We start from the raw sequence: 25,174 nt of genomic DNA, 5'->3' as shown, positions 1-25,174 counted from the left end.
TGGGTAATACAGCGGGGTCTCGCGCGAACTTGCGGCGGCCGGCGCGGCGCGGCGGCGTTTCGCGCGGGCGACGACGGCGCATGCGCAGCTCGCGGTGGTGGATTATCGCTTATCGCCGGGGTGGCTGGCGTGGCGGTGGCGGTGGCGGCGGCGGCGGCAGCGGCGGCGGCGGTGGTGGCGGTGACGACGAAAGGGTGGCCGTCGCAGCGCCCGCCCGGCATCGATTCGCGCCGTCCTCGCCGCCGCGGTGCGCGGGGTGACGTCATGGCGCCGCGTTTACGGCAGTGAGGGGCAGTCCGCATCGCGTCCGTCGTGCGTGCGTGTGAGCGAGCGAGCGAGCGAGCGAGCGAGCGAGCGAGCGTGCGAGCGTGCGAGACGAGCGAAGTCTGCGGTCGACGGCGAAGAAACGGGCAGTGTCATGCCGTGGCCCTGACCTAAGCCTCACTTCCGGCCATCCAAGCCGACCACCCTGGTGCGCCGTCCCTCGCTCTCGGTACCTCGGGATCCGACGTCGCGCGTCCCGACGTCGCCGTGTCCGTCGCGCGGGAAACCGCAGCGGGGCCTGCATCTGCTTCTCTCCCCACGCCAGTGAGTACACGCTATTCGCTTTTATCGACCTTGCTCGGGCGAAGCGCGCGGCGGAGCCACGCGGCCGCGCGCGCCGGTATCTCGCGCGCTCGATCGCCTCTTATCTCTCTCGTCGCTCCCACCATCGCGCGCCTTCTCGCGCACCGCCGCATCGCGATTATTACGTTTTCGTCGTCATTCGCGTGAGATACGGACGCGAGCGACTCTACGTCGGGTACGTGCTCTATCGCGATTCCGCGCGGAGCTCGGGCGCTGCAGTTTTGGCCCGCGCGATAACGGGGCCCCTCCGATAGCGGGGTCCGCGGATCATCGGGACGAGGATGGGGTTCGAACTTTGGTGCGAATACAGTCGAGTCGATTGGCTGCGGGACCGCGCGCGGGTCGACGTCGTCGTAACTCGTGGCGGACGATCTCGTCGCGCGCTCGGATCAAAGTCGTCTGGCGACGCGCGGCAGTAGCGTACCGCCGGGTACCTGAGTAGACTCGCCGTTATGCAGGTGGTATCGGTCGCACTGGCCGATTACGTAAGTTCTCTTGGCAGCCTCTCCCGAACGGCTCAAACGATGTTAAACGAAGTGTTACAGTCTCACTTCGAAGACTACCTGCCGTATCTGGGTGGCGCGGCTGGCGCACTCTTCGTCACCGGGGTGGCTTACTGGGCTTCCAGACCGACGGCCGAGAAACCGCTCTTTCCGCTCGACGCTCAGGCGTTGCTGCTACCGGTAAGGAATCCAGGAACAGAAAGCACCGCGCGTCCACGTGTCCGCCCGCAGCTGCGAATCCCTCCCTCCCTCTCTCCCTCCTGCGCGAGCGACCGGGATCCCCCCCCGGGAATCGCGACTGGAACGTCGATGCCCCGGCCGATGGCAGATTCCTCCCTCTGGATAGCCCTGCTGCACTTTCTCCCGATTTTCTTCCCCCGCGTTTTCCGCCTACGACGGTCGCGTTGTTACTTTTTTTTTCTCCCCCTGGCGCGTGACGCTCGATACGACGGGGCTGAAAAGGGATCCAGTTTCGCGATTTGAAATCATATTGAACGTGTACTTCCGCGGAAGCACCGGCGGGGGTTTCTTTTTGCCACCCCGAGAGCGATGGAGTTTCGCTCTCGGTGGGCGAGGGCGAGATTTTTACCAAAGGAACGAGAATATTTCAATTCCCGAGCGATGGCCTTCGGAGGTCAGGCATCGATTTGTATGTTATGTATTTAGGAATGTCGTTAGGAATCGAGATAGCGGGGGGGAATAACAACTTCGTGCGGAAGATAGATACGCATCGGTTCGCCGTCCAATCTGCCTCGGGCGATCTGTGTAATTCACATCAGATTTCGAGTTCTATTATCAATTTTTATGCGGACGTGTCGTTTCCTTACACGCGTCCACCTTTTTCTCTCCTCGTGCGTATTTTTCGCATATGCAAATTCCGGCCTTTACATACATTGTACAAGCGTGCGATGCATAACATGTTATGAAAAGAACTTACAATGCGCATAGAAGCGCGTTACGGTTCATTATTCGCGTTAGAACTCCATTAAGCTAGCGCCGCACTACGCGCAATTCTTGTTGCGCGATTCGTGATTCGAAGAAATTCTGGAGCTACATAGTTTTATTACGGGCCAGTTTCACAAACGTCAGTTAACCGTCAGAGCTCAGTTGACTCCGTATCTCTTTTTCTATCTTATTATTTAAGAAGAGACAGAGAATCAATTAACCTGAGGCCAGCAGTTAACCAACGTTTGTGAAACTGGCCCTAAGTAACTGTCCCAACCTTGGTAATGTATTATTTGTCGTTCGTGTTAACTTGGACAACTTTTAGTCTTTACCCGTTATTACAGGACTTGCATGGTAAGTCTACAATTAGTCGATTTTAAGTTTTAGTAAAAAAAAAAGAAATCACTCGGCTAGCGAATCACTGCGAATCGACCAATTTTTCCTCCACACTATTCGCGAATACACGAATCGCGCATAGTGTGGCGCTAGCTTTATATCATAATAAAGTTCTAACGGGAATTGTGGATCATCTGAGGTGGACTTTGATGCATTTGCGGAGGTGGACTAGATTACACTCGCAAGAACGTGGGAAAATTGAGCCCGCCGTACGTGCGATATGCGCGACGGCGAGGAAGTTGGGAAAACAACTTGATGAGTTTGACTCTTCGGTTTTATATCACCGCGCGCGTATTGACCGCTCGCTGATGGAAAATTACGAGATACGACATTTCATTGCTAGTGTCATTTAATCGAACAACAACGCAGTTAATTCGACGACAGGGACAAATTTGTTTAAGGCCGTCTACAATGTGCTCTTTGCGTCTAGAAATCTATTTTGTGGTCAATAGAAGCATTAAAAAAAATTGTGCAAGCTGATAAAATTGTACATTATACATTGTAATATTGCGTATTATCGACAAGTTTTCCAGGCGTTGATTTGCTGATACAAAGTCGAATGTTTCTAATCGCAGAGAGCACATTGTAGAATAGGCTTAACGGTATCCGTCATTTACATATGTTGTGTAACGCATTCGATATTATATTTTTGCGTTTGCACATGTAACCGACCTGTCATCCGACTTTTTAGCACATTGACCGTTTTTTCGTTCTGGTTTCTCGGATATGCAAATTAGAAGCTAAAAAAATTTATGAAACAAAATGAGAGACGAGGGACGTCGTTAAATTATTATAATTCTCGTTCCTCACATTTGTAAAATATCAACGAACGGACGTTCTTTTCCTTGAAACATAGTTATGCGATTATCAGGAAATACCGGTTAACCAATTAACTTATCTCTTTCGACTGTATTATATCTTATTGTTAGAGAAACATTCTACCGTATTATGGCCGATGATAACATAATCAGGATTAGGAAGTACCGCGTTACTTGTAACGAGATTACAATTACTTTTGGGGGGGGGGGAGTATTTAACTTCGTTACTTCGTCTCCATTTGTAACTTACCTCGGCTATATTTTTTTTCGATGGCTAGCAACTAATTCAATAGTTACATTAATAGCTACTGTATATAATTTTTTATTCTCCACCGTGCCTTTGCGCATAAATGCCTTTATCGACGCTTTATTACAATACAATTACAATACAATACAAATGCAGATTTGATATTTCAATTTTTATTGCAAGAGAGTAACTGCAAAGTAACCATTCGTTACTTTTTGAGTAACGCGTTACTTTTCAGCATTGGTAACTTGTAACTGTAACTGGTTACATTTTTAGCGAAAAAACTGTAACTACACTGATAAAAAAATATCTTAATAAAAAAAATATTACTTTACTCAAGAAAATTATTCGTTAGGTGGCTCCTAATAGCTTATTAACTTCAATTTAAAAAATAATAAACAAATTAAATCATGCATTGCTTTAATTTAAGTATTTATTAAATATCAAAGAATAGATCATTTTTCATTAAAAAAATTTTATTTTTATTCTACATATATAACGTTTACTAACAATGCAATTTTCACAGCGAAGAAAATTGGATTTCTTATTTAACAAAAACAATTATTTCATTTAATAAATAGTATTCTATATCTCATGCAATCTTTATTTGAATGTAAAAATGTAATGATTTAAATTAATTTACTTAACATAATACATAGATTTACTTGAAATTTGATATTTTTCTTTAAATGGAATAAATCTTTACGTCAGTATAAAAAAATTACTTTAAGTAAATCTACTTAGTTTAAACAATTTTTTTGTCAGTGTAGATACTTTTATAAAGTAACTTTCTCAACCCTGATAATAACTATATGGATAAAACCCCCTGTGTGTTTCGTAAGCGTACGGCAATGACTAAGGAAACACTTTTTCTTATTATCTGTTTCGTCGTACATCAGTCGTTCTATTATCGTCGCCGTTAATCATTTGTTTAAATTGTGCAGTGTACATGATGGTGCAAAGGTTGCTGTCATTATCAGCGCAAAAAGATATTGTTTCGAGTATTGTAAGAAAGCGAGCGTCTGGCATTGATATTTGTGCTATACGCCGCCGCTCTAAACTAGTCGGGGGCACTTAACTCGATATCCTTCGAATATTTCCTATCGATTAAATATTTACAGCGGTTGACACTGCTTCCCTCACGCGTTTCACGCGATATAAACACGGAGAGATTAGATAAAACACGTCGTAAACACAACGTAATTAAAATCTTGAAATTGGAGCCTAATCTACGACGTGCTCTCTGTATCTAGAAACATTCTATATTATATCAACAAATCGAAACGCTTACAAAATTTGTCGACAATGTACGATTGTGCAATGTGTAACATACAATTTATCCTCTTGCGCAAAGTTAAACATATTTACTGATTACAAAATAGAATTCTTCGGCGATGTTAGCTGCCTATCGAAGATAAAGTAAAACCAAATGCTCAGAATACCAGAACGAACTGGATAAAACAGGCTTTAAGCTTAATACATGATAAAGAAGAAAAAGAAAATAGATGTTTCTAGACGCAAAGACATATTGTAGATTAGGCTTTGAAGCACGTGATGTTTCAGTACGTATTGAAAGAAACGATCGGTACTGAGAGAGATCGGCTTCACTTATCTGCAGTATCATCCATCAATTTCTTATCTGTTGCGTCGATTTCTGTTTACGCGACCTATCTCAAATATCTTAAGCGTCGTCTACAATAACCGGCGTAAGCGTGGAATAAGAAGTAAGGGTAGGCGTAAGAGAGCTACTTCCGGTTTAATAGAGCTGGAGTAAGAGCGTAAGCGAAATGAATTATTTTTATTTCTTACGCCTACTCTTACTCTTACGCCTTTTCACGCATGCCTACAACACCTACTTCACCGTATTGTAGATTGAGTCGGCGTAAACAGCTTACGCCAAAAACGTTACTCCTACTCTTACTTCTTACGCCACGCTTACGCCGGTTATTGTAGACGACGCTTTACACGTATCATTTACTCCCGATTAGGAACTGTCGTTTTTCTTTTTCTTTTTCACTTGTTACGCGACATATTTTCCAGTTCCAAAAATCGCGCGCGTTAATTGTGTCATCTTGAAATATTTTGCGCAACAATTGCGTTGAACGAACTACCCGAAATTCATATTTAAAACTGCGAACGAAATATCGTAGCCGCGACGTTATTTTTAACCGGTGGATATCCATTGTTGACCCAGTTTTTCTATTTCGAAACCCAAGTTTCCGGGTGTCCATTAGAAAAAAAAAATTTCCACACTTTGCTCGACCTTTCGACTCGGGCAATCCGTTCGACTGGTAGAGTCACGCGCGCGGGACGAGATGCGTAAGAATACATACGCGCGTATATCCCGAAGCCGTACAATTTGCCGTGTAAAGCGATAGCTGTCAAACGTTTCCCGTGTTTTCCTTTCCGCGTAGCTCATTGAATCCGGCCCATAACGCGTTGCGTCTACGATCCATTCATTCGGACGGGGAATAGATACACGCGCACGTGTGCCACACGAGCGCCTCTCTCCCCGGCACCATGGCGGGATCTCTTATTACAAAATATGAAAAATGCCTTTGCCCAAGTTATTTTCGAAGCCTGACTACAGATGTAATGAGCTTTTCAGATTAACGTTACCAATCGGCTCGCGACGACCCCCTCATCTCTCGACTATCAGTTTACATAAGCTTCCCTCCAGGCGCTCGCCGGGGGATATTGATTCCGGTAAACTCAATATGACTCCTTTTTCCCGATCAACGTGTTAATATTTATGAACCTTTTGAACAATCCCCTTTTATTGTAAAAGTCGTAAAGTTTAATTACGTGTACAATCGTGATTTGCTGATTTCACAGTTTAATAACGGCTCTACTATCTCCTGGAATGTGAAAATTAGTTTCTTTCCTAAAACGACTTGATCGGCTTTCAAATAATCAGACTTTGACTTCGTTTTCCATGGACCCTCGAAATTCTGGGCTGTAGCGGGATATTTTTACAGATTCGCCGACAGACGGGCAAAACGTCAATGAGAAAACTCAATTTAAAGTTGGTTAAAGCAATCAAAGGCACGATATGACCAAAGAATTCGAAGAAGAAATATCGTTTGTTGATTTCGAGAATAGATAGCTACTGATAATAATTATATCGTTAAAAAGAAATTTCTCGCGAGAACGTATAAAATAATTTCACTAATCATCCCTCGTTGAAATCGATCCGCAATTTATGTGATGCATGCGCCCTATTGTTTGCGTTTGACTTACTGCCTGATCTTATTATCGTGTTGCAACGACCAGGTTGCTGCGAAATACCTGGAATTTAAGACAGTCCAAACTTTTCAAAGCAACGCGATATTCCGCGTTACCAGCTCCAGGCTCCTCCAGGCAGATTTTCGTCTCACGTCACGTCGACGGCAGTCAGTGACCCGTAAAAAACGGTTGATGAGAATCTCGGGTTTTCGGGGTTCGGTTCGGCCCACGTCTCGCGTTGCCTCGTAAATCGCGCCGTGATGGCGTAATACATGCGATCCCGGACTGGCCAAAGGATAGCCTGCTCGCGGCGAAGAAAACCGGCGCGTTGAAAGCGAAGGCGCACGACCGAGTGCCCGATGCGTGGCGTCGACCGGCCATGCTCGCGCTGGCGACCGTCCAAGCCTTTTCGGAAACGAGAGAGCCCGAGGACGACGACGCTCGGCCGGCGCACTATATTTAAGCCGAGGATCTCCGCGCGGAGGATGGGCCTTGCGAAGGCCGGTTGGCCGCCGATCCCACGCTAATGCTGTCAATATACAAACCGGACAGCGAGGGGGAAACCGCTGACCAAAATTTTGTTCACCAATGCCCACTAATGCCCAGTGGGCATTACTTTATCTTATTTTATCTTTATAATACCCCAGGTCCTAATTCCCCAAGGCCCAATGCCCAAAAAATGCCCAGTAATGCCGCAAATATGTACACCACAATGCCCTCAGCGGTTTCCCCCTCGCCGGACAGTCTACACCGCGATTCAACGCGTTTCCGCTTTAATGTCTGCCTGCGAGTCCTTTGAATGAGAACGTTCAGGATAGAGAATACTCCGGATTAATTGGTCCCGCTTTTCGAAATGATATTCCTAATCCGTCCGCGGAAGGAAACGCGTATACGCTTCGTTAAAGCCGTACGAAATTTGTAGACAACAACGCCGTTATCGACGCTTTACAATTCAAATGCGGATTTGATATTTTAATTTTCATTGCAAGAAAGTAACGGCGAAGTAACGCTTCGTTGCTTCTTGAGTAACTGTAAATAGTTACATTTTTAGCGAAAAAAAACTTTAACTAGATACTTTCATAGAGTGACTTTCCCAACCCTGATTATATCTATTATGGTTTCCATCAGAACTAAAGCGTCAGAGAAAGTGTTCGATCGAGCAACCTCTCCAGAAATGAAGCAAATTATCTATTCCAGCTGGCGTATGCATACCATCCAGACTGGAACGTAAACGTGCCCGAAATTCCCAGCAATTATCCGCGTACACCCACGTCCTCGGTAATTTCCGGTTTAATTATCGCCCCCGCGTCAAGAGTGTTTATCCAAATTATCCGGAGGAGCGTGCTGAGAGGATGATCGACGATATTGACAGTATTACGCCGCGCGACGAGCAGCAGCAGCAGCCGCAACATCCGCGTGATACTCGCGCGCCGCGTGCCAAGAGCTCGGGCCGAAAGCTCGGCCGCAAGCTCCGACTTGAATTCAGTGGCCGCGGGCGCGTTGGTCCGGCTGGTCCAATTCTACCCCGCGCAAAGGAGAGCGGATCTCCGAGAGGTGCTCGCGAGACTCGGCGGCGTGTGCGCGCCCGTTAAGAGTGCGCGTTAACAAGCGTGCAGGATGTCGTCGAGCTGCTTCCTCCACGAGCCGATCCACCCGCCGATAGATCTCGGCGATCAGTCCGACCCGTTCAAGGTGGAGTGGCCCCCTCTCGCCCCTCGGGAAGGGGAGCTTTCTCGCGATCATCCCCTTATCTGGCGCGAACCCCCCTGGCGATCGAACGCTTCTCTTTCCCCGCCCCCCGTGCTTTTCGCGGCTCCGCAAGATCGATCATCCGCGAGACTTCGTCCGGTCCGTTCTCCGCCGAGCTCGCGGAAATTGTCACCTCGATATTCGGCGACTGGTTCCCCTTCGTGAGACTATAAAGTGGGTCACCGAAACGCGTTGCGTGACAGGAATCGTAGAAATGATATTAGGAACGCTGTGGGCTCTCGAGCGAGATGGACGATCGTTGTTATCCCGCTTCTCCGACGCTACACCCTCGACTCTAAACCGATACTCGTAAAAGAGCGGGGGATAAACCGCGGAGGGCATTGCGGTGTACAGATTTCCGGCATTACCGGGCGTTACTAGGCATTTTTCGGGGCATTAGTTTGGGCATTAGTTATTGGCGTACATGGTTTCGCTCAGCGGTTTAACCCTCGGTAAAAAGTGATTCTCACACTCGGAGGAAGTTGCGTGTCTGCCATTTACGTTAAATGTAATAATTAATTAAACGCAATTAAACGCGACGGATTGTGAGGGAGTTGCACACGTGCCGTGTATGCGATATTAAAAATTAGATTACCGCGAGGGGATGCAAATTAGGGTGCTTTGTCTCAATTTGAATATTTCAGCGTACCTTGAGGTATCATAGATTACACCATTAAATGTATAAAACGTAATACTTTATGCCGTGCTTAATACTAACTGCTATTTGAGTAACAAATGACCGCGGCTTACCCTTCATTTACAGTAACGCCAACAGCATTAAGTCGTCTCCCAATTATCTCGTGGTTACTGGACGTTGACGTAAAAATTCAGGCCGTTAAAGCGCCTCGTGACAATGAAAGTGCATGATGCAATTATGATAGTAGGTCGCAACACACAGGCGCAACTCGTCACGTTCATATACACTATATATAATTTATGTCGCTCATTTTTTTCGACGTTAAATATTTTACCATAGACTACAAACACGACCCGCCGTGCCCCAACCCGCGCGTGAATCGGGAGCCAAATTTTTATCGCCAAAAACATTTAAACAATTTAAATCCCGCGTTTGGCTAACAGGCAAAGTGCGTTCGTTAAATCCAAATAGGAGGATGTCACTCGAGGGGGAAACCGCTGAGGGCATTGTGGTGTACATTACTGGGCATTACTAGGCATTTTTTGGGCATTAGTTGGGGCATTATAAAGATAAAATAAGTAATGCCTAGTGGGCATTGGTGTACAAGATTTTGGTCAGCGGTTTCCCCCTCGATGTCATTCGTTGATCGTTCGCTCTTACACGTAATTCTTCAAATAGCCGATTTGTGAAAAATATTGACCTGACGAAAGATTCGCAAATATCCGCAAATATCTTGCCGACGACACGTGGCTCTCCTCCGAGCCGAAATGTTCGACTCGGGGACGCGACCCGCCCTCCGTCGCTCCGAAGAGACGGATATTTCGACGCGAGGAGGCGGCAAATTGCGAGGATACGCGCGCTATTTCAATGACGCCTTGTTTCGGCCGGCGGTATGTGCGTCGGGAATGTGGGTGGTTTCGGCGACGGCGACGACGTCGTCGTTGCACAAGCACGTCGATGAAGCCCGAGTGGAGGCCGCGTCCGCGTCGCACGCTGGCGGGGATCGATATATAGGAAACGCGGGAATGTGCACGCGGCGATACGCGACGGCCGTCCCTTCACCTGCCCGTTCAACCCTTTCCGTCCCGCTCTCGCGGGCCGCCGCGTAATCAGCTGCTCCGCGGGCGCGAGGGCGTCGATACGCACGGCACGGCACGTGCGTGTGCGTGTGCGCGCCCGTGCTAAATTTAGGGCCGCGCTTGCCGCACACCGGGGATTACGTAACGCGGCGGCGTGTGCCGACATGTGTTTTCGCGCACGGGATTTTTTTCACCCCTTCTTGGTTGCAGGGCAACGAGCACATCCGGGTGTCCAAGTTCTACAAGGAGGGCAAGGAGGGCAAGTTCGTCACCTTCCTCTACGAGGACACGCGCACCCTGTACGAGGGCTTTCGCCGCGGCGCCAAGGAATCCAGTAAGTCCTTAATCTTCGAGGGAAAGCTCCTCTTTGATCCCCGAGGGTGGAACCGTTTCGCAAACTCATTACTAGAACTCGATCGACGCACCGCGCGTCTCAATTAGCCGACGTGTTAATTCTCTCGCGCTACTTTCGTCTTGCTCCTTCGACTTTTTACTTTGACGTCATTTTTCTTTCCCGGTAAGTGCACGCTGGAGCATCGAGTCTTTTTGAATTCGATAACCCTGGTTTTCGCCAACGTCGTTTAACTCTGCGGCTCGATCACGAATCTTTTCTTCCAGCGTGAACCCATGAAAAGTGCAAAATTTCATTGACCAATTTAATATTGGCCAGTAAAATTTTTCACTTTTCATGAGTTCACGCTGGAGGAAAAGTTTCATGATCGAACCCCTGATCTTGAAATTAGTTTAGTTCAGCCTTTGTCTCTTTCTGACTGTCCCAAAGACTGATGACAGAGAGCAATCCGTAAGCGCTCAAGTCTTAGTCGTGGACGTAAGGCAAGGCAGAGGAAAACTAAACTCTGCCATCAGTCTTTGGGACAGTTGGAAAGACACAAAGGATGAATTGAACTAGTTTCCAGATCAGCGTTAAACGACGTCGGTGAAAACCAGAGTTAAAACTCAAGTCGTACAATAGCCTTTCGCGGCTTTGTTTTTCTCCGCTTTGCCTTACGTCTACGACCAAACCGAACCTAAGCGTTCACGGATCGTTCTCCGCCGTCAGCCAAAGGATGAATTGAACCAAGATCGAAGTTGAACGTTGTTGAAAACCGGGCAAATGGGACTTGCATGTTCCAGCCGGTCATGAAAGGGTTTTAACGTGATGCGATGTCAATCGGAAAAACAAATTAACGTATTAATATACCGGCCCGAGGAAGTGTCTCGCGTAAGATGCCCGGCGGAAGCGACCTTGACGTACGCGCACGCCGTGGTCCGTGCACCCGCGACACGCAATTGCGCGCGTGTCGATTTAGCGGCTCGTTTGGCAAGCAACGCGGCACGGTCGCTGTAAAGCGAGCGAATCGAGCGGACCAGCTTCCTAACGAGCGGCGAACCACGGCGGCGGTTCGCTTAACGACGCGGCGAATTATCGGCGTAGATTATTAGCGGCGACGGCGGCGATTCGCCTCCTCGGGCCGCCTCGTCGATTCGACGACCTTTCCGGCGAAGGTTGACAGTTTATTTCGGTCGCGTGTATATCTCTTATTTTCGCCGCGCTGCGTAACTCGGCCGCCCGCGCGACCGACACCTGTCGCTGCGCCTCCACGCACGACCTGTAACGGCGACGGCAGACGCGTCTCCGAAGATCGATAGCCTCCTGCTGGAGACCGGTGCGAGGGAATCTTGTGGACGGCTGTTCTAGGTCAAGTTAGACCTCTGAACGTTCCGGCGGAAGTAACACGTGCGAGCGGAGCGGAGTTATTCGTTTTCAAGTTTAAAGGCTTCTATGAATGGTAGCCCCAATGTTAAAGACGCGCCAACTTACGTCGCAATTGACTCGCTAACGTAGGATCAACTTTAATCTACGGTTTTTAATCCGTTTTTTTTTTCTAAATTCTTAGAACTGGGAAGCAAGTTAAACCGAGATTAACGTTAATCTGCATCATGTCCATTTCTGCCAATGTAGATTGGCTTTGATCTCGGCTCAGCTTACCTCCCGTCCCTTTCCAATTCTTAGAATTGGAAAAAGGTGAAAAGTAAACTGACCCGGGATTGAAGTTAATCTGCATTGGCAGAAATGAATATAAGCACGCCAAATTACAGCTATCTCAGCTTATGATATTCCCGTAAAGAAGTGTTTTTAATTGTCGAGCGAGAATTTTTATATTCGATAGTAATTTTTACAAATATATGCTGTAAACGAAAGCTGAAAACGGAATGGAAAAATTTCACAAAAATTTTTGCCAGGCATAAAAGACATCTTGTCTAATCGAAAGCCTATCGATTGCTATTATTAGCCATTCAAATAGACCCTTACACCTCTACGTCTCAAGATTTCTACTGTCAAATTACTCGCTGTAGTTTTGCGCGACAACTTGACAAATGAAAAATTTATCTGTATTTTTGCTCCATTCCAACAAGCACGCAGATATTTGGCCGCTATATTAACATATAGTGACAATGCATTTACGAGCCACGCACTCAAGTGATTGCTCCCGATTAACACTGAGCGTTCTCCGTGATCCGCAGATAATGGTCCCTGCCTCGGGTGGAGAGACGGGCCCAACAAACCATACCAATGGCTTCATTACAACGAGACGCTGCTCAGGGCGAAGAATTTCGGTTCCGGCCTAGTGTCCCTGGGGCTGGCCCCTGGTCAACAAACCTTAGTAGGCCTGTACAGTCAGAATTGTCCCGAGTGGATTCTCACCGAGCAGGCATGCTACTCGTACTCGCTCGTGGTGGTGCCATTGTACGACACCTTGGGCCCGGACGCCTGCGCGTACATCATAAATCAAGCTGACATTAATCTGGTGGTGTGCGAAGACGACCAAAAGTGCAATTTGCTCCTCGACAAGGCGCCGAGGTACGTGGTGACGTTAATCACCCTAGGAACACGCACGGAGAGAACGTCTGTCAGCCACCGTGGCAAATTCACCGCTTTTTCGTGTGACACGCCGATATCTAGTAGTCGTTCATTTAGAGGCACCCCTACACGAAAGAACGAGCGTGACTTCTGTATTTCCTTTATCTCTCAAACGAACCATTTTCCACGTTCCGCTGTTAATTGTTTGGCTTTGTTATCGGCTGTTTGGGAACTTGAGCAGCGCGCAAACATCCGACCGTAATGGGTACCGCCCTGGAAAATTTACTTTGCATGACTATATCACTCGGGGAGTCCGCCTACATCGACGTTATCGATTATTGACGGAGTCACGCGTTTAAGAATTAAATGCCGTTTAATTTAGCATGCCGATGGATGGGACTCGTAATTTAGTCTGTAATTTAATATGCCGGGATATCGATTTCGTGATGTCGAATAATTGATGTGTAAACGTATTCTTAAATTAACGGGGTAACTTGTCTCTCTGGGCGGTTAACAAGGAATCATTATCGGCCAATTTTCGTGTAATAATGTTCAGTTTGCAAAGAAAACCGCCGAACATTCGTTTAATGTGTAATGATGCTCGGATTGCAAGTAAAACATTTCGCAGGTCTTTGAAAAGACACATCGTGTGTGCAAAGTATCTCCATCGTTACCAGATCAATAATGACACTTTAAACGGCCTGGTGACAAACCTGGAATCCGTCGTTCTTTTCAACAAATTTTGACGCGCGTGCGGAAGCCAGATGTGATTCGCGCGTCAAAATTGATTTCCTCAAAGAGAACATTCTCAGCCCCCCAGAAAACAGCTTTAAAAGCGCGCGATGTTGAAAGCGTTAATCTGTAACGCTGCCAAGAGCTCGGGCGATACAAAGCGCTTCGCGTTCCTGGCTGAGAAAGCCGCGGCGACGATGATCCCCTCCCTCCCTCCCCTCCCCTGACGATCTCAAACGATTCTCGATCTCGACAGATGTTTACGGAGGCTGGTGGTGGTGAAGGAGACGCGGCCGGCGACGAATCAGCGGGCGAAGAACCGCGGCGTCGAGCTGTACAAGTTCGACGACATCGAGCGGCTCGGCGCGCAGAGGAACCATCCGGAGCTGCCGCCGAAGCCGTCCGATCTCTGCACGATATGCTACACCTCCGGCACCACCGGCAACCCGAAGGGCGTGATGCTGACGCACCAGAACGTCATGGCGTCCAACTGCGCGGTGATGATGCAGCTGGGCGACCACGGGATCACGGCCAAGGACACGATGATCAGCTTCCTCCCGCTGGCGCACATGCTGGAGCGCTGCTGCGAGAACTCCATGTACATGATGGGCGGCTCGGTCGGCTTCTACAGCGGTGACATCAAGAAGCTACCCGAGGACATGAAAGCCCTCCGGCCTACCGTCATGCCGGCCGTGCCTAGGCTGCTGAATCGTATATACGACAAGGTGAGCCGCGGCCCGGGGATTCCCCGAGGAGAGTTTCCGGGGAGTCGTCGATCGAGCTAACTCTCCACCTTTGAATCCGATTCATTAATTTACACGTGACTTTTGTTCGCCCTCCCGGAGATCCATTCTCGTCGGCGGTTCTCAGATCCCCGGGAAGGGACTCCGCGAGGAGTCGCGTATCAACATAACTTTCTATCTTTGAAACTAATTATCAATTTGCGCGTGGTAATGTCTTTTAAACGCACATTGCTCTCGCAAAAAAAAAAACAAGACATCTAGTTGCAAGAGAAAGGTCTCTTTGGAAGATAAGGGAGACGTGAGCGATGCTTCGCGACCGTTCACGGGGGAGAGTACGCCGTAGAGTATCCCCCGTCTGACGATTAAATCTCGCAATCGTCTCGCACGTCAGAAAACCGTGTGATTGCGTTCTGTTTATCACCGCGGTTTATTTCGAGTGGGTTATTGCTGTTGTCCGCGCGCGGGTTTGCGCTGATCTGCAACATTTTATTTTTAGTTCGCACTTGGGTCGGCCGCTGGATCGCGGTGATAAATGTGTCACATAGCCGGCGGTCTCACCTGAAGAACGCGGTTTAATGAATCGCCGTCGCTCGGAGCCGCCGGCAATACGGTCCCGTTCGGAAGCTGTTGTTCGCGCGGCGATATTACAAATTAATCTCGCGCGGTAGGGCGGTAAATGCCGTGAGTTACACGACTTTAGCGACGGTTTTAGATCCGTCGTATTGATTTTTCATGATTAGATAATACACGCTCTCGCGACCGATGACTGCGTACGCCGCCTATTTTTAAAACCTGGGAGTTGTCGGCGTAAGGGGTGTTTACTACGTCAACACCCTTTTTTCCTCCCCGACCTAAAACGGTTACAATCGTTCTCTCTCGCGCTGCACGGCCGGCGAAATGTCAATAGCGTTATAAATTCCTACAGAAAACAGCCGGGCGGCGCGGCGCTTTTCACGAGCGAGGGCATATTCTTGCCTCGGTGTCTCTTTGGACGTTACAGCCGTACACTTCCGCTTTCGTAATTGGAATTATCTCGCATGACTCATCATTAAGCGGAAATTGCACTTGGACGCCGTTCAATATTTTTACGACGCGACGATGGCTTCGACATCGAATCTTAAACGCCCCTTTCACAACATCCGCGCGCGATGAACGCACCGCAGCGTCAATTGTTTACAGTCCCGACGCGATATAGATCGAAGTAAACGACGTGCTTTCTTCACTGAAACCTCGAAGTAATAAACGGATATCTGCGTCTCGTGTTCAGCGACGGGGGCTCTGATTCTCCTACGAAAAGTAGCCTTGGAGAGACACGACGCGGAAAACATAATTCGGTCTCGCTTTCAATTTGCAATACGCTCTTGTGAAAAACGGAGGGATTTTGTATTCCCCTGCGTCTGCCCTCGGGAACTCAAATGTTTGAAATCCACGCCGTAAGTGCGGGCGCGAAAGCGGAGAAATAGGTGACTCCTGACGACGTAATCCCGAGGTTTATCTGACTGGGACACGCGCTCGATCACGAGCGGACGCGAGAGACGAATCGCATTTTCCGCGCATCTCTCGTCGCGCGAGACGACCAGACGCGCTCCCTCGTTAAATCCTAAGCTTTAAAAAGCATCCGAGATTCGTTTGGCCAGGCCAACCGGAGCGGTCACGCGTTCTCGGCGCGCACGTGCTCGATGACGCGCGTAACAGGTGCGGCGGAGGAGCGCCGCTCGCTCGGCGCTGAGTTTGCACAAAATTTGATAGATAAGTCATGTAGCGCGGTCGCCTCGCTTCGACGGGAGACAATGGAGAAGCGGATAATTCGCCGCTTGATTCTGCGTCTCCCTCCAACCGGCTTCGAATCCGGGAGTCCGGGACGTAAATCCATTTATCGTCGCTCGCCGGTCGCCCGGTGACACGTCGTGACGTCGACTCGGTCCGAACAGACCTTTCCGAGGGGGAAAACCGCTGATTAAAATCTTGTACACCAATGCCCACTAATGCCCGGTGGGCATTACTTTATCTTATTTTATCTTTATAATTCCCCAGTAAGGCCTAATGCCCAAAAAATGCCTAATAATGCCTAGTAATGCTAAAAAAATGCCTAATAATCCCTAGTAATGCCGCAAATCTGTACACCACAATGCCCTCAGCGGCTTCGCCTTCAGACTTTTCTTTGCACAGTAAAAAATTAAATGTTAACGTTAACATTTTTCACATGTCCCAAAAAGTCCACTCTAAATTCTACGCTGAAATAGCATTCATCGCGCGTGTTACTTTTTGACAAATTATAAATGTTAAATAATTAACACTATATACTTGACATTTATGTTTATGTTCTCGTAACTCAAAGTGTGACGTGTTATATTTATAAAAACAGACAGGGCAAGTGAACCGTACGAGTAGTTGCAAATTGGAATAGCTAAAATAACTTTTAAGAAATGTCGATATTACATGTCTGTTGATCTCGTGAAATAGTTGTGTTAAAAGAACTCAAAACAATATGCAATTTTTAAATGACGTACATAGTGCCAAGTTATTATAAATATAACACGTAAAAATGTTACGAAGATGCATTATCTATGCGGAAAGAAGTATTACGTGGCACAAGAAACAGCCGACATAGCACAGATAACATTCGAATCTCAGTGAAGCTGACAGTACGATAGTAGCTTCCAAGATAGAAGCTGTGTTAAAATATGAGTTTCTTTAAAGTTATAATTGTATATTTATTCTTAATTATTTTTTTAATAATTAAGGAGGTCCTTGATGTCTTGTTACGTTTCACTATTTCTATCATCTGGGAGCTAAGGCAGATACGCGACCGGATCACCGGTGATAATTTTCACCCGCTTGGCGTTGACAGGTACAGGCCGAACTTCAGAGCTCGTTTCTGAAGAGGATGATCTTCAACATGGGCATGCGGGCGAAGGAGACGGAGATCAAGAAGAGCATCGTGAGGATGAACAGCATGTGGGACAAGATCGTGTTCAAGAAGATCCAGGAGTCGATGGGCGGCAGGCTGAGGCTGATGCTCGTGGGCTCCGCGCCGCTGGCGGGAAGCGTCCTCACGTTCACCAGGTGCGCCCTCGGCTGCGTCGTCGTCGAGGGCTACGGCCAGACGGAGTGCACCGCGCCGATAACGCTCACCATCCAGGTGCGTGTGTGCCCGGCCGGGTCGGTCATCCGGGACTCCGCGACTTTACGGCCGGCTCGTAAATACCCCCCCACGCTCGTTTCCACGAAGCTCTCAAGTCAATTAATTAGACAGTATGGGGTCGCGATATCGTAGCGCGAGTCTTTGTGTACTTTGGACATCTAAATATACCGCACTATCCTTTCATCCTCGTCTTCCCCGCGCTCTCCTCCCCGTTCTTACGTATCGCAATTCTGCGAGCTATTTCAGTCCTACATTTTCCCGTCTATCTGATTTATTCCGTTTGTGTCTCGGTGTTTCCTCCTATACGTGTCTTATCTCCTCTCCTCTGGCTCTAGAAGGAGCCCCCTCGACGGAGATACAATTGCGAATTTTCTCCTTTACGCTCCCTCGGAGGGAAACCGAAGCAAGTAGCGTTTGGTGATTGACGTACGTCTATAAGACCGTTAACATCATACGCAGCAATGTTTAAGGATGATACGTAAATGTAGGTAACGCGAACGTTGTAAAGACTCTTCGATCGGGTGTAGGATATACCAATGGTTATACAAACCGCGGTCAATAGGTGCTTCGTGAATACATTTTTTATGGAAGCCCGTTAAGCGCGAGCGTTAAACGCGCCGCGGCTCGTACGAACTCCGTCCGAAATAAACTCCCCAAGATTTCTTTCTTATATAATATAGCGGCTGCTAACGGAGACACGTTGCTTGCTCTTGTTTATACGTCGCAAAGTACCCGGCCATCGCCGATAAATAACGTCGCGCAGGTCGGATAGCGCCACGTGGAAAGTTTATCGCTTTAGCATGGAGGATCTTATTGATTCTACCGAGTTACAGACCCGGGGACGCGCTCCGAGTGAGAAGCCGAGAGCCCCGTACTTTATCGAGCGCCGTTTGGCACCGCGACAAAATCAGCACTATGCAGAAGCGTCGGGAGCGCAAACATAAAGTACGCGGATCCCCGTTAAAATTCCGCAAATTCCTCACGCGTGCTCGCCCACGGAACGTTTATCCGCTAACCGATTTACGCCGTTATCGGGTTTTTCGTCAACAAACGCAAATTCGCAGTTCCCGGTCACAAATCGGCCGTTACATCGCCGTTGAACGCGCCAGTCCGATTAGCTCGGAACAAAATCGTTCCGACGATTTCCAAGCGCACCTCTTGTATTTACTCGCCGATTGATCGTTGGCGTGGGAAAAAAAACGACTTGTCCTCACCCGATAGATAAAATTACGACGCGGTTTTCTTTTTTACTTTCATTACGAGCGCGTCGCGCGGTTTGAGAGACGCCACCCTAATCACCCGAGCGTAAATCTCCAAGTAATTAATATCGCTTCGCCCTTCATTATGCTTGCGAGAACCGAATGCGTGTCAGGTTCTTAACAGTCTGTAAGGAATCGTGCAGCAAAGTATTCGCAGCTCCTACGCAACGTATAATTTTCGATGTGCTCCGCAAATCGATACTCTTTCTAAAATTAAACAATTTATTACTTTGCTTCGACTTATCCTTCAGCCACTTGGATATAATAGAAATATTTCGCTCTCGACAGGCCAAGTTCGCAGAAAGTAAAAACCAGAAAATAGTTATCTCTTGAACGGCGGAGATGTTTACCGCTGACAGACTGACGGAATTAAAATGATGTTTTTATTGAATGCTGACTAATAATCAAGTGATGCGCGTGCTCGCTCTCTCTCTTTATTCTTGGCGCGAGTATCGACATAAATATATAACCGGCAAAAGCCGCCGCAGTCGTAGATATTTCTGTCAGCTCATCGAATCAAAGCTTTGGAGCCATGTGCCAGGGCACGTGGTGTGCCGCCTCCATCACAAGACCCATCGGTTGCATTCAATTAAATTGTTGTATTCCATTAATCCCTATCGTAGTTCTAATCTAAACATTTCGCACGTAACGCGTACATTGCAAGGCATTAATAGATACGTGTTTAGTTGATCGATACAGTCCTTGTTGAAAATAGGAACGATCTCTTCTGTTAATTTGTTCTAATTTCTTCGTATGAATGCAGGGCGATCACGTGCCGGAGCATGTGGGACCACCGGTGGCTTGCTGTTGCGTCAAGCTCGTCGACGTTCCGGAGATGGAGTACTACGCGGTGAACAACCAGGGTGAGGTGTGCGTCAAGGGTACTAACGTCTTCATGGGATATTACAAGGATCCGGAAAAAACTGCCGAGGTCATCGACGAGCAGGGGTGGCATCACACAGGAGACATCGGCATGTGGCAGCCGGTAAGCAATTACATTTTCCTCGCGATTACATCTATGGCAACTACATGTTGCTAATGTATCTTGAGATCTTTATAAATGATATATATTTTATATTTACGGCAAATACTAAAGCGGATAACCGAAATTCTTGCTCATTTAAAATGAAACCAGATTAAATTAGATTATTAGGTCTCGTGTTATATAAATCCCTTCTTTATATCAATTGACTGAATTGCTTTCAGAATGGAACGTTGAAGATAATCGATCGGAAGAAGCATATCTTCAAGTTGTCGCAAGGGGAATACATCGTGCCGGAGAAAATCGAAAACATTTACATACGCAGCCAGTACGTGCAACAAGTATTCGTCCATGGAGAATCATTGAAATCTTGTATCATAGCAATAGTAATACCAGACGTAGACGTGATCAAGTGCTGGGCGGTGGAGAATGGCATCCCCGGTACACTGAGCGTCCTGTGCGCCAATCCGGAAGTAAAAAAACTGATCTTGGACGATATGTTAGCGTGGGGAAAAGAAGCCGGTCTGAAATCCTTTGAACAGGTACGCGATTCATACGCTTTTTCTATCCTTTTTTTTCCTTTTGCCCGGAAAAAAACTCAGATGTCAAGTTCGTTCAATCTCATCCACCCAGGAGATAAGAGCAAAAAACTGACTTATTGTCCGATGACTTGAGAATCTAACGATAACTTGATTCATCGATTATTTGCCTTGCAGGCGAAAGATATCTATCTCCATCCAGACCCGTTCTCCGTACAAAATGGGCTCCTAACACCAACGCTGAAATCGAAACGGCCTCAACTGAAAGCGTACTTCAAACCACAGATAGAAGATCTCTATCAACAGTTGGACTGACCAGACTGAGCGACTGTGCTATCGCTCGTCCGCACCAGCACTGAACGTAAAGAAGATGGTTCGATGGTAGAGATGGAAGCAAAAGCGCCTTTCCTCGCAGCCGTTCTCTCACCGACGTCACTATTGTCATCGAATATTCGTTAATCCTCGATACTTTTATTATATTATCATTTTCACAGGTACATTAGGGATGCAGACGGAAAAAAAGCACCGTTTAGGCTAATTAAAGGTAAATGATAACATAACAAGTAATAAAAGGAGTTATTATTAGGCGCGTCTAGTTTCTCTCTTTCTCTCAATTACAAGTATCCTTTGATATTTTCGGTGATGGATGTATTTACAATTCGATCCTTACCCACGCATACTTCAATAATGTACACAGTGACTGTTGTTATTCTCGTATAAGAGACGAATTATAGAATGCATTTTTAAACTGGTAGAGTCCGTCGCAGTGAACTCGCCCGATTACGGCTCAGGTCAAAATTACAACAATTACAAGTAGTTGTTAACTTGAACAGGTAATATTTCCTTGGATATTACCCTGACGAGGTAATATTTCCATGTGCCCGATAATCGGCGCACGCAAACGTCAAAAACCTTGAATATTAATTAATAAATACATTTCTTGTTGAATATATTTTGTGGTTCGGAATATTTTTAGAAGCTTGAACGCAGAGCAATGTTAACTGCTGATCAAGATTCCGGGATGCCGCTCGGATAACAATATTCAAACGGTTTTACGATCCCATCCGATGTACTTGAAAAATAATGTATTTGATAATTATTCGCTCTACTTCAATACAGTTTCAGTTGTAGTTTACTCTGACGCGCGAATGGAAGAGGATCGTAAAACCGTTTTAAAATTTACCTTACAAGGATGGGTCAATATTTTTTTATACAAGACTTTACATTGAACTTGGGGTCCTTTTGCTCTTGTTTGATAACATTCTGCCAATTTTGCTTACTCGCCTGAGTCTCGGCTCTGTACAAGAGCTCAGTCGGTCGAACGGCTGATCGAGTCGGCGAGAGAATAAATGTGTAGCAAAGATCGTGTCCCCCGAGGCAAAATGTGACAAACAAGTTCGAAAGTTGGCTAGACGATATAGTACAGAATTATCTCGCAATTTGATAGAAATAACATTTTGAAGTCTCTGATAATAAATATGACTTCCAAACCACATAAGGTGGATCTGGCCGAAGAAAAAGAAAGATGTCTATTCTTTAACTCTTAAAACTATAGTATATCACAATGCACGCGACGATTATAAGTACTAACGCTACTCCTGCCAAAATCATTCTCTGTTGAAGGCTCCGAAAGATCATTCCCGATAATAACCGAGACCCTCGTCCCAATTCCGCGTCTGTTTCACGTAACTGAAACAAAGGATAACATTGCGACTTCGTGCTCTCCTCTTCAAATGTGATTCACGTAAATCTAACACGATCTTACTCTCCCCCTGCTTCGTTGTATCGTCTCTCGCTGGTCGTGGAGCTCCTTCAGCACTTCGGAGCCAATCTCCTCCGTCTCCAACGCCATGCGATAGCCATTCTGTAATGTTCGCCCCGACCGTTCTATTCTCTCAGAAGCGTCCAACAGTCTTTTCCTCTGGTCTTCCGTCACGTTATTGTCCCAAGACTCCTCCACCGTGATCTCCATAACGTCATCCCTCGGTTTCTTTGCAGCTTGAAACTCCTGCGTCAAGCGCTTCAGTTCCGCTCTGTGACTCTCCACGCGACCGCGCAGGCGATCGCGTGCCGTTCCGTTCATCCCGCGAACCTCCAGCTCCATTTGCTCCAACTTTACAAATTACAGGTGATCTCTCATTTAAATATTTTATAACGGAACATCTCGAACGAGGACGAAGTTAAAAGTATACGTTGACACGATTATTTCAGATTCTATCAATCTTTTGCTACTTAAAATTTATAAGTTCTAAATGCTATGCATTTCGTTGCTTTAGTGGAAATTAATTTGATGAGATTTCATAATCTTTTAGTGCTTAACTTTGAACATTTCTGTAAAGTTTAAATACATTTGAATCTTCCAACGATATACTTAAAATATTTCAAAGTGTTGTGAAGGCTTCCAGAAAGGAAAGAGTGCCGATGTGAGCCACAAAATGAACGGAAATCGGTTCTCACAAATTAGAAACAAAATTTCTCTCTAATAAACGTTTCGACCCTCCTCCGGGTCTTCCTCAGAAAAGCTCGTTTAAATCGAATAAAGCGTATCTTAAGGGGGTCAGAGCAGTATGTGACTTGAGAATCATTCCTCTATCGACGCTAATATCAGTGTATCTCTAAATGGTCCCAAACATAAAGAGGACTGAATAACTCAAGTCGACAGAGGGATGAATCCGTTACGATAGTGTTAACACGACTGTGATTCATTTAAAGTTGCGCGAAAAGTAAAACTTTGTCTATGGGCTTGTTTTCTGTTCCTGCACTGGTGAACTAGTGCAGTAAGCTAGAATGAGAAAAAATATACTTGTCTTACTCCAATTTATTGCACTAGTTCACCAGTGCAGGAACAGAAAACAAGCCCTATATGTACAACCTTGGCCAAAATTATTAGCCACTCTCGTCATACTAGACTGAATCCAATACCACAAAGATTTCTATTCCTTAAAAGTTTACTAGAGTGTTTATTGCTTCTGTACAGTAAACAGCTTTCAAATTGAACAAAAATCTCTCCTGGCATTACACTCAATGTAAAACGATTGCGAATGTAGATTTGACTAAGGTCAAGTTAAAGTGTTAAAAATCAATGAGCTTAGAAACAATAGTCTCATTTCGTTCACAAAAAAAAAAACACTTCAAGTTGATCCGATTCACATGAGAATAAACGCAAACCGCCTAGAGTGTTTGTTATGCATCAAAGCTTTTGCAAGCTAATAAAAAACTGTTTAAATAATCCACAGTATGCAAATCGAGCATTAATGACCTCGGGTTTAACTGCTCATAATGAACGTATTATTCGCAACGAGCAAACCAGTTTCCCCACAATCAATATTCAGTTAATGTCAGTATCGGGCGACACCGGACGTTGCCGTGACGTGCTGCGTCTCGATTCTCCGAGGGAAGGGAGCCGTACGCGGTTCGCGAGGTGCGAAATGACTTTTTCTAACCCCGCCGTCGCGCGACCGATCGTCTGGCAGTTCGGCGGGTCGGGAGGCCTCCGATCCGATCGCGGACGGGTAGGCGCCGCAAAATTCAATTACCAGCTCCTGCGCCTCCTCGATCTGCCGGTCGACATCCTGGACGAAGGCTCTTTTCTCGCCTGCAAATTACGTCACTTGTATCGATTATCGCTCCTTAAACGCCGACCTGGCGCGGCGCGACGCGCGCCGGCTGTCGCGCGGGGCGCGCGACACCCCGTCGGCCGCCGGCCCCGGCGACGTTCCTTACCGCCACTCTGAATCCTGATCCGGCCGATCTTCGCGGTGATGTCAGCTGTCAGAACGGCGTACTGCTGCTCGTAGTTGTCAACGAGCGACGCCATCTTGGGCACACGAGCGTGCCATCGACCACCGACGCGAACCAGATGGCGATCCCAACTGCGGAGCGAGCCCGCGGCGGTGACAAGGCGGTATCGCAAATCGCAACCGCGCGGGAGGGAAAGACACGATCTCTCCTCCCCACTCTTGACCTTATCACGGAGATCATCGTGAGATCGATTCGTTAACTCGCTCTTCCACTTTGATTCGACGCGCCTCGTTTCAGACAAAAAAATGATCGAGCAGATTGCTCTGGAAACCGGTAAAAAATAAAGTCGGAGATCGCGCAATTTTACACAAGTGCGTTTATCTCGTAATGGTTAATGCAGTAATTTGCAAAAAGCGGCAGCTAATTTTATTCCCCTCCACTTCCTCGCAAAAAGTAGCATAAAGCCGCTATACGTGCACCTTTGCTGGCTAGTGAGAGCTAGAGACCCTCAAGGGAGAGTCTGGAAAACGTCCGCCATTATGCATCAAATCTAGTAACTTTCAGTTCAGTTTTAATTTTTTTTTATCATCTACACGAATTATTTCCCACGAGACATCTGAAAACTGTGCCTATAAATATACAAATTTTATTAAATGACTCTAGCCTGACTCTGAAGTCTATCACACAATGCCAGGCAACAGGGCTGCTTTCGCGAGAAGATCAAAATGATCCGGATTAAAATGACCCTATGCTATGATTGGTCAAATCTGAAATTTCGTAGCATCACATTGAAATTTTATTCAATGAAATTCCAGATTTGACCAATCATAGCACAGGGTCATTTTAATCCGGATCATTTTGATCTTCTCGTGAAAGCAGCTCAGGCAACAGGAACAGGTAGAGCTATTAGATAAAGGGGAGCTGACTCGTCCGCCATCTTGGAG

At 46.9% G+C, this 25,174-nt stretch overlaps 2 protein-coding genes across 4 annotated transcripts; one reads left to right on the top strand and one right to left on the bottom strand.

The window, feature by feature from the left end:
- The first annotated feature begins 204 nt into the window (after positions 1-204).
- LOC105559227 (long-chain-fatty-acid--CoA ligase 1) lies at positions 205-21,441 on the top strand. Of its 3 annotated transcripts, XM_012007355.1 has the most exons (9): positions 205-588; positions 1,165-1,310; positions 10,437-10,560; positions 12,753-13,089; positions 14,078-14,546; positions 17,416-17,706; positions 19,732-19,953; positions 20,175-20,492; positions 20,667-21,441. In XM_012007355.1, coding segments are annotated over exons 1-9 (2,046 nt in total). In that variant the 5' UTR covers positions 205-587; the 3' UTR covers positions 20,805-21,441. The 3 variants fall into 3 exon arrangements, with proteins under 3 accessions (XP_011862745.1, XP_011862744.1, XP_011862746.1); XM_012007354.1 differs by lacking the exon at positions 205-588 and having other exon boundaries at positions 706-1,310; XM_012007356.1 differs by lacking the exons at positions 205-588; positions 1,165-1,310 and adding an exon at positions 8,240-8,453.
- Positions 21,054-24,382, bottom strand: LOC105559228 (vesicle transport through interaction with t-SNAREs homolog 1A). Its single transcript, XM_012007357.1, has 4 exons — positions 24,213-24,382; positions 24,026-24,084; positions 22,255-22,602; positions 21,054-22,178 (listed from the first exon to the last, which is right to left on the bottom strand). The coding sequence occupies exons 1-4, from the start codon at positions 24,304-24,306 to the stop codon at positions 22,026-22,028; spliced, it is 654 nt and encodes a 217-aa protein (XP_011862747.1). The 5' UTR covers positions 24,307-24,382; the 3' UTR covers positions 21,054-22,025.
- Positions 24,383-25,174: the final 792 nt, after the last annotated feature.

This window comes from Vollenhovia emeryi, unplaced genomic scaffold, assembly GCF_000949405.1.
Source record: "Vollenhovia emeryi isolate VEMERY1.0 unplaced genomic scaffold, V.emery_V1.0 DF939284.1, whole genome shotgun sequence".
Taxonomy (NCBI): Eukaryota; Metazoa; Arthropoda; class Insecta; order Hymenoptera; family Formicidae; genus Vollenhovia; species Vollenhovia emeryi.
The sequence above is the reverse complement of the archived record's forward strand: the minus strand, read 5'-3'. Positions and strand labels throughout refer to the sequence as shown.

Coding starts and splice junctions, on each gene's coding strand:
- LOC105559227 (XM_012007354.1), top strand. CDS start 1,080: ATGCAGGTGGTATCGGTCGCACTGGCCGATTACGTAAGTTCTCTTGGC. Junction 19,954..20,174: donor ACATCGGCATGTGGCAGCCG/GTAAGCAATTAC, acceptor AATTGCTTTCAG/AATGGAACGTTGAAGATAAT. Junction 20,493..20,666: donor GTCTGAAATCCTTTGAACAG/GTACGCGATTCA, acceptor TTTGCCTTGCAG/GCGAAAGATATCTATCTCCA.
- LOC105559228 (XM_012007357.1), bottom strand. CDS start 24,306: ATGGCGTCGCTCGTTGACAACTACGAGCAGCAGTACGCCGTTCTGACA. Junction 24,085..24,212: donor GATCAGGATTCAGAGTGGCG/GTAAGGAACGTC, acceptor CGTAATTTGCAG/GCGAGAAAAGAGCCTTCGTC. Junction 22,179..22,254: donor TACAACGAAGCAGGGGGAGA/GTAAGATCGTGT, acceptor CCTTTGTTTCAG/TTACGTGAAACAGACGCGGA.